We start from the raw sequence: 9,334 nt of genomic DNA on the forward strand, positions 1-9,334 counted from the left end.
TGGTGAAGACAAAGAATTAAACTCTTTTAAAAGTTTGTTTTGATTAAAGGTAATGTTTGATCTCATTGTGACCTTTGAGTGTGTAAGATAAGTGCAGTGAAAGTGATAATGGAAAGTATTTAGAGTAATGATTACTGTCTGTCTGTCACTCTGTGTGTTGCTGCTGTCCAAGCAGGTCTCTCTTGAGAATGAGACCCCGTGTCTCAACGACATTACCTGTTTAAATAAAGGCTAAATAAAAAATAAATAAAAATAAAATGGAGGCAAAGGGACACAGACAACTGGTGAAACAGGGAAGTATATTTAATCAAAATATCAGGACGATTAAATGTTGGGAAAACATTCCTTTAAGCTTCCTGTCACATAACCGCTTTACGTGTCAAAGAACATGAAGTCAAGTTTCACCAAGGTCAATCAACAGTTACTTGATCTCAAACAAAAAGAGTTATCAACATAAAATCAAATGGAGAATACGTAGAACTAAAGCTACATGGAATATGGTGAGAAATTCACTAAATACTTTCTGCAGCTTGAAAAAAGGAATATATCCAGGAAACACATGAATAAAATTTGGGTTGAAAATGAAACAGAAGTTACCAGTACAAATGATATTCTTAAAACAATAACAAACTATTATGCTAATATTTTTAATGATGAAGAAACCCGATCAGTGAATCTCTCTTTGCTGGATGTTATGAAATCCTGCCCTCATCCTAAACTTACAGATGAACAACGTGTATTATGTGAGGGTCTTATTGGTGAAAGTGAGTTATATGATGCAATACATTCTTTTCACAATGGAAAGTCTCCTGGATTAGATGGGATACCTGTGGAGGTCTATAAAACTTTCTTTCCGGAAAGTAAGGAGGCTTTGTTAGCCTGTTTTAACTTTTCCTTTGAAATCGGACAGCAGTCTAACTCCCAGAGAGAAGGGTTAATCTCTCTTATGCTAAAACATGATGCAGACGGCCAGGCAAAAGATCCTGTGAAATTAAAGAATTGGAGACCCCTGACACTTTTGTGCTGTGATGCTGCTATATTAGCTCAATGTATTGCTCTTAGATTAAAGAAGGTTATTCAACATTTAATACACTTTGATCAAACTGGTTTTCTGGAGGGTCGATTCATAGAAGATAATATCTGGTTTCTTCTTGAAGTAATTGAATATTATGATAAGAATCAGTTGCCTGGTTAGATTTTTATAGCCGACTTTGAAAAAGCATGTGATACAATCAGGTGGAGTTGTGGCAAAAAAGCTCCCAGAACCCTCTTGTCAGCAACTTCATTTCAATCTCCAATAGGTAATGAAACATGGTTGAAAAACTCTTCAAAATAGGTTATAAAACTTAGTTGAAAAACTCTTTAAACTTCAAAACATTTGACCATTTGACAGTAAAACTTTAAGGGCCGGTTTCACAGACAAGGCTTTAATTAAGCCAGGAGTAGGCCTTAATGTGTACTAGTTAAACCAGGAAATTTAAGTGGCTTTCATGGACGTGGCCTAAGTTTAGCTTAGTTAGTCGGTGACTATGGAGTCCTGGAGTAAGGTAAGTAAGCCTAAAAGAGAACACCAGGGTTAAGCCTCATTAGGTTAAGTATGAGCACATGCTGTTGGTCTAATGGTGCTCATAAAAACCCGGAATGGAATTGAAAAACACAGTGACTGGTGTGAACCTGGAGATAAAACAACAGCAGAAGCAAAGATAATTTGTTCAAAATACTTTAGTGAGTCTGAAAAAAGTCTGAAAAAACTAAAACAAAACTGTGTCAAACAATCCAGTAACTGAAAGTAAAAGCCAGACTGCTTTCACTGAGCAAGAGAAGAAGAGTGGTTGTGTTGCAATTTGCAGTAAATTCAACACAAATTAAAATATAACAAGAAAAGTTTAACTTCTTGTGAGATATCTTTATTGTTTTCAGTGTTTTACTTTTCTCATATTTCTATTTTTGTGACATACACTTTAGAATGATATCTGCCTTTATAGACTCTGTGGAAGAACCTTAAACTGGTGTAAACAAATAGAGAATGCAGAGATTGGAAGAGAGCGAATTAATACTGGTGAATTGTACACCATGTGATGACCGAAAGTAAATTGGTCAGTGTTTTTGGTCAATATATTCCACTGTCTGCGTCAATCTTTATTCTTTTTTCATACTAAGGACCAAATGAGTTTATTGCTTCTAATGGAGTATTTTAATCACCGCAAACAATATCTTAAGACGGCCTCGATTTTCTCATTTAATTTTCCGTGCACACTATTTAAATAAAAAAATAAAATAAAAAAAGCCATGATAAATACACTACATATTTAAATGCGTCTCATCTGATTGTGCTTCAATGTAAAAGCATCTCTGTATGCAAGTCCTTGTTGGTCATTGCTGGCCTGAGCCATGGGCACAACTGCTAGATCCTGATTTTTCATTGGAGGATCAGGACAGCAGCGCTGCTTCAGGTAGTTGTGCAGCACTCCGATTACACTTATCCACAAGTACTCGTCTGGCTGGCCTCTGTAGTGCATGTTGGTCTTCATTAAGATATTCCAAATAGTCCATTCTTCTTCACAAACAGGACTAAACAGAAGTTAAACCTGCCTCTTTGAAGGATTAATTTAAGCTTCAATTTAGGCCTAGAGTAGCTCTAACCTTCCCTCTTGCAATCAGCTTAGTTTAATCCAGAACAGGCTAAGTCTACGACTATTTTAAAATAGGTTTGTGCAAGTCGCTTTTAGTTAAGACAGCTCAAACAGGCATTTTAGTCTGGGACTAGGCTTAAGCCTTGTCTGTGAAACCGGCCCTAAAACCTTAACTTTAAAACATTTGACCGTAAAACCTTAACTTTAAAACATTAACTTTAAAACATTTGACCATAAAACTTTAACTTTAAAACATATGTCCGTAAAACCTTAACTTTAAAACATTTGACCGTTAAACCTTAACTTTAAAACATTTGACCGTTAAACCTTAACTTTAAAACATTTGACCGTTAAACCTTAACTTTGAAACATTTGACCGTTAAACCTTAACTTTAAAACATTTGACCGTTAAACCTTAACTTTGAAACATTTGACCGTAAAACGTTAACTTTGAAACATTTGATCGTAAAACGTTAACTTTAAAACATTTGACCATAAAACGTTAACTTTGAAACATTTGATCGTAAAACCTTAACTTTAAAACATTTGACCGTAAAACCTTAACTTTAAAACATTTGACCATTTGACAGTAAAACTTTAAAACATTTGACTGTAAAACTTTGACTTTAAAACATTTGACCGTAAAACGTTAACTTTAAAACATTTGATCGTAAAACCTTAACTTTGAAACATTTGATCGTAAAACGTTAACTTTGAAACATTTGACTGTAAAACCTTAACTTTAAAACATTTGATCGTAAAACGTTAACTTTGAAACATTTGACTGTAAAACCTTAACTTTGAAACATTTGATCGTAAAACGTTAACTTTAAAACATTTGACTGTAAAACCTTAACTTTAAAACATTTGATCGTAAAACGTTAACTTTGAAACATTTGACTGTAAAACCTTAACTTTGAAACATTTGATCGTAAAACGTTAACTTTGAAACATTTGACTGTAAAACCTTAACTTTAAAACATTTGATCGTAAAACCTTAACTTTAAAACATTTGACTGTAAAACCTTAACTTTGAAACATTTGACCGTAAAACCTTAACTTTAAAACATTTGACTGTAAAACCTTAACTTTGAAACATTTCACCATTTGACACTCTTTCCCCATATTTGTTTATCCTTGAAATAGAATTATTGGCCATAAAAAGAAGAAATAACTCAAATATTACAGGTTTAGTGATGAATCAAATGGAGTCAAAAGCCTCGTTTTATGCAGATGATGCTTCCTTTCATCTAAATCCAGATGCTCTCTCATTGGAGACCCTTATTTCTGACTTCAATTGTTTTGCTTCTCTATCAGGGTTGAAGCCCAACTTTGAAAAATGTTGCATTCTTAAAATTGGATCACTGAAGTATCAACATTTTCAGATACCATGCCAGAGTCTGATTAAATGGGCTGATGATCCAGTGAGTCTTTTAGGAATGCATATTCCAGTAGATAATACGCTTTTAGTTCAGACAAATTATGATGTGAAACTCAAAAAGGTTGACAGAATTCTCCAGGCCTGGAGGGGAAACATTTAAGTATTGATGGTAAAGTTGCAATAATCAATTCCTTAATAGTTTCTTAGTTTACATATTATCTATTGTCTTTGGCCTCTCAGGATGTTACCTTCTTTAAAACCTATGAAAAGAAACTCTTTAGATTTATTTGGGACGGTAAACCAGAAGAAATTAAACGTCGCTATTTGTATAATACATGTGAGAATGGTGGCCTTGGTTTAATAAATCTTTCGGCTCTGGATCGCAGTCTGAAAGCATAAAAAATCACAACTTAATTTACATGTCTGCTGTAAAAATAACTCATAAGCTTTGTTAACATCAGCTTCTTTGCATACTCCATTCCAGTTATAGTTCATTGTTGTTATTATCTTCATCATGGAGAAATATGATTAAAAAATCACAACTTCATTTACATGTCTGCCGCCCGTGCATTAACAATTACAAATGGCTGGTGAATTGGAAAATAAACACTGCCATGTATCATCATTTTATATCCTCTGAGAATATAATTTCTCATCCCCATCATTTTCAAACACACTGGAAAGATGTGTTCGACACTCCTCTTCCCTGGTTGAAGACATTTTGTCTGTCAATCATCGTGTTCTACCTATTTATGGGCTTTTCAGTTACAATTATTTTACTAAATATTGCCAACAAGAAAAATGTTAAAAACATGGAACATAGCTGATGATAATAGTTGTAGATTTTGTCATGATGAAGAAGAGGATATTATCATGTATTTTGGTATTGTCCTGTTGTTGCATCTTTCTGGCAGCAGGTGGCAGACTGGCTGGCTGAGCAGGCAATCCTTCTACCTTTATCCCCATTTCATGTTATTTGGGGCTTTCAAGATGATCAAAACATGATTTTGAATATCTTTGTAGTGCTTGGCAAAGTTTAGATAATGAAGTCAGTCCAAAAGTTGTCTTTGAGAAGCTTCATTTTAAGGATTAAGGATTATTATCTTTAGGAAAAGCTGATTTTGAATAGTAAAAAAAGCGATATCCTGACATTATCAAAAGTCTGGGATACAGAGGAATGAATCTGATGATAATCTTATGCTATCCATGTCATCATTTTTGGTTTCTTCTGATGTTAAAAGAGTGAAGAAACTTGAGAACTGGATTAAGGTACAAAGTATATAGAAAATGTTTGTAGATATGTATGTAGACACGTATGTATATACTGTTTGTTTGTGTATGTGTATTTTGGTAAAAACAAACAAACAAAAACATTGCAGGCATGTGCTGCAGATAAATGTAATCAAGGACAATAAGAAAAGGACAGTAACATTTGTAAAATGTGGATGTTAACAAGGTTTAATTTTTACGTATCTGTGTGTGTATGTGTGTGGGGGGGGGATGTAAGGACAGAGAGTGTGTGTGGCTATGTGAGAAAAAAGAAGAAGCCAGACAGGAAGACGCCATACACACACAATACAAAAATAAAAAGAGAGAAAAGGGAAGTGTCTATCTGTGTGTGTGTGTGTGTGCGCGATTTTATGTCCTAACAGAAAGTCTAAGAATAAGAATTCTAAGAAATTGCTGTGATTTTATTGACTCCTCACTCGGTGGAGTTCAGCTTCCTCTTCAAATTGTCGCTGTTCTCCTGTCAAGACAAACAGTGAATAAATCTTACTAATATTGGTGTCCGCATGACGCAGAACATTAAAGCTTTATGGTGAACTGGATATTACTTCCTGTTAGCCGGCTGGAACCCTGAAATACAAATGAAAAATACCACCACATGTTACATTTGATCAACATTCAGAATTTATGAAACAACAAAAATGGAAAATCTGTTCAGTGGGCTTCACAATCACTTATCCACTTAATTGACTACTTAACAGAAATACAATGCAAAATATGCAAGACAAGACTATCACAGGTATTTATTCTAAATTCATCAGGAGATATAAAAAATGTGTTCCTCACCATTATTGTTTCTTCTCCAGATGAAGAGTCCAACAATGCAGACAGGCAGAAGGAGCAGCAGTCCAACGATGACTCCAGGAACAAGACCAGCGGGAAACCCTGAGGGAGAGCCTGCAATCAAAACAAACCATTAGAGTTCATTCACAGTGTTTCAACCTAACAAGCCATGCTGTGTGATTCTGAAAGGGTTTCCATTGTGTAAGTCCTGGAACTTATTCTTTTAATTTCCTTTGATTAGGGCCCGAGCACCAACGGGTGCGAGGACCCTATTGTGTTTGTTAGGATTGTTATTATTCTTCACAATCCACTTAAATCCCATTTTGGAGGGGGTTACCATGCTCAAAAACTCATGAAACTGTGCAGGCACATCAGAAGTGGCGATAAATGGGATATTTTATGGGTCTCAAACACGGGCGCGGCAAAGTGGCTCAATAGTGCCACCTGGAAATTTCAATAAGAGGTCCCCATTGAGGTTACTTTCACCTTCATGTGCGAAATTTGGTATGAAGATTTAGCATGTCAAGACCTACAAAAAAGCCTCTTGCACCCAAACCTAAAACCAAACAGGAAGTCCACAATTTTCCAATGAATGTGAAAAAATGGTGAATTGTGAAAGGACAGGCTAAAAAACACCCATCAATCAGAGGATACTACACTTCATATAAAGCAATTAAATAACACAGTGAAAGTGGATGCTATACCCTACAGTGTGGTTGGGTTTAAATGCACACTTTTTAGTCATTGTGATTGAAATCATTCTGATTGGAGATTACAGGTCAACTGTTTACATGGGGTGTGATCCATTACGATCTGGTGTTCACATGTGCCACACTGGAAAATGGTCCTCCTTCTCTCTTGATTTATTCCCTCAGTAAACATTTTCCTAATGAGTTTATGGTCTCAATCTCTGGTTTCAAGTCTTCTTCAACACAGCATGATGTTCATTTAGCAAATTATGGTCTCATTTACAGTCAAATACACCCTGAAGCAGGACATTTATTTGGGCTTTGCAACCTGTAGTTGACAAGTTAGATGCCTATCATCCAGGATAGAGAGGTAGGAATCCTGTATCCACCCGGTTCTCAAAATATGGTCCCTTTTGGCTAAAAAACCCCCAAAACAAAATGGCTACGGCCAAAATGCCAAACTTAAGGCTTCTACAGAAGCTAAAGAAGGGTTTAAAAACTAATCAGTGATGTCCCAGAGGCTCTGTCCACCTCTTTCATACAGTCAATGGTTACACTGAGACCAGCCTTACCTTCATTGCTTCTGATCGCTGCTTTGTCCAGTTTGGTGACATTGTCCTCCTTCACACCAGAGAGCTGAAACACACATTCGTACCTCCCCCAGTCTTCAGTGTTCACTGATGAAATGTTCAGTTCAACACTAGTCTGGAAGGATCCGTCGTGGTTGGGGAGGATCTCTCCGTGTTCAACATTTTCATAAAGCTCCTCTCCATCTTTCCTCCAGAACAGCACGGCTCTGTCAGGGTAGAAACCTGTAGCGTGGCAGCTGACTGGAGAAGAGGCAGTCTTCTGGAGGAGAGACACTGAAGGAAGCTCTGTAGGGAGGCAGAGGGAAACAGAAGAGTCTATACTGAGACTCAAGGATGGAGAATTTGTATATCCTACACTTTCATTTTCATTGGCATGCTGCATTAGAAACAGAAAATGTAGCAGTACATTGGGTCCTTAATTCTACCTGTTCTCTGCAGAAACGTCCTCCCATAGTGCACGTACATCTTCAGCATGCTGGGGAACAGGGAGGTGAAGTAGTGTTTACTCAATTCTAATGTATCTTTGTCAGCATCCCATCTGAGTTTGGTGCTGAAAGCCTGTGGTTTTGAAGCAGTCCATGTCAGTGTCTGCAGGTCCAATGCGATGAAGTCCTCTCCATCATAACCAAACTGGTCATAACCAACAATCTCTCCAGTCTCGTCATCCCACTCACAGCCACTCATCCTTTGCAAAACGTGGACACCTGACAGAGCGACAGAGACAACAGGAAAAGTGACACTCCAGCAAAGTTGGCTATTAACAGATGATATCACATCTTAACTACAGAGACAGACTGACCCACAGAACGCAGTTATTGGATGATGCAGCTAATTATCATGTGGTCGGTGCGGACGGCTAAACAACAGAGAGACTGCTGAGATCCTGACACAGCCCATATCCTCTAAACCTCAGAGCCAATGCAGAAAGGAAATCCAGAAGGGAACCAGAGCTGTCTTGATGATGAGCATTACAAGACTGACACTGAACGTGTCATGGATGCACATGGATATGGACAGGCCACAGCTGTGGGGGTTGGTAGTCACACTCTCTGCCCTTGGTATTAGCAAGGTACTGGGTTGCAATGCTAGCATACTTCAGGTAGTGAGCTGATGTGCAGAGCAGACTGTAAAAGAATCAGATTCAATTCCTGTCTTCAAACTAATCTACAACCTGCATGACCAGATCTCCAGCTCATCAGAAAGGTGAATAACAGGTATGATGGCTGACCTCTAACAAAGTCCACCCTGATGTGGGCATTGCTGTGAAACTGAACAACAAACAAGGATAGAAAAAGACCACTTCTGCCCTCATACAGTGTGACTTACCAAGGACTTAGACAGACTGACAGAGTATTACTCAGGAGCTGCTGTCTAACCACTAAGGTTTTAGAACCATTATATTTTATGGTCAAGACTACTAATGCTTTAAAATGAGAGTACTGTAAATAATACAGTCTTTAAATAGAATTCATAAAAGCTGATGCATTGTACTGATACTATTTTATACAGATCAAGTGGTAACAACTAAATGACCAACACAGTAAGTCATCTGATTCAGGTCCAGAGCCTTTGCACCTACTGTGGTCATTTATCATCCATGTAAAGTGCAGTCCAGTCAGTCTCCTGTGTTGTTTTTACAGACAGATTATAAAGTTGAGTTTTCTAAAGAAAATTGCACATTAAAACCAAAAGTTCAGTGTGAAGTTAAACGTACTGTACCTCCACTTTGATTGAAGCGTTGCATTAAGTCCTCAATGTTGGCTCTCAAGATGTGCTGGTTCCTCAAACACTCCTGAGAATACCACTCCTGATGTTTTGAAACATCCTTGAATACTTCTTTTATCCAGTCATGTTTTGGTTCTGCTGTCTTGATGTTGCTGTCACAGGATCCTATCTGCACTTCATTTACCATCGCGATACCCACAAACTCGGGAAAGTTTGGGACTCCAGAAGATGCAGTGAGGAAAAATT

General features: G+C 37.2%; 1 protein-coding gene across 1 annotated transcript; it reads right to left on the reverse strand.

Annotated features, from left to right (window-relative positions):
• Window positions 1-3,590: 3,590 nt before the first annotated feature.
• Window positions 3,591-9,334, reverse strand: LOC138608973 (major histocompatibility complex class I-related gene protein-like). The gene is made up of 5 exons (XM_069681575.1): window positions 9,083-9,334; window positions 7,789-8,067; window positions 7,346-7,648; window positions 6,088-6,198; window positions 3,591-5,871 (listed from the first exon to the last, which is right to left on the reverse strand). Exons 1-5 carry the CDS (start codon window positions 9,273-9,275, stop codon window positions 5,846-5,848), a joined length of 912 nt encoding a protein of 303 aa, XP_069537676.1. The 5' UTR covers window positions 9,276-9,334; the 3' UTR covers window positions 3,591-5,845.

Source organism: Semicossyphus pulcher, unplaced genomic scaffold (assembly GCF_022749685.1).
Source record: "Semicossyphus pulcher isolate SPU_LCO1_2020_fin unplaced genomic scaffold, fSemPul1.0.p SCAF_5, whole genome shotgun sequence".
Classification (NCBI taxonomy): Eukaryota; Metazoa; Chordata; class Actinopteri; order Labriformes; family Labridae; genus Semicossyphus; species Semicossyphus pulcher.

Coding starts and splice junctions, on each gene's coding strand:
- LOC138608973 (XM_069681575.1), bottom strand. CDS start 9,275: ATGGTAAATGAAGTGCAGATAGGATCCTGTGACAGCAACATCAAGACA. Junction 7,649..7,788: donor GACGTTTCTGCAGAGAACAG/GTAGAATTAAGG, acceptor GCCTCCCTACAG/AGCTTCCTTCAGTGTCTCTC. Junction 5,872..6,087: donor CTGGAGAAGAAACAATAATG/GTGAGGAACACA, acceptor TTTGTATTTCAG/GGTTCCAGCCGGCTAACAGG.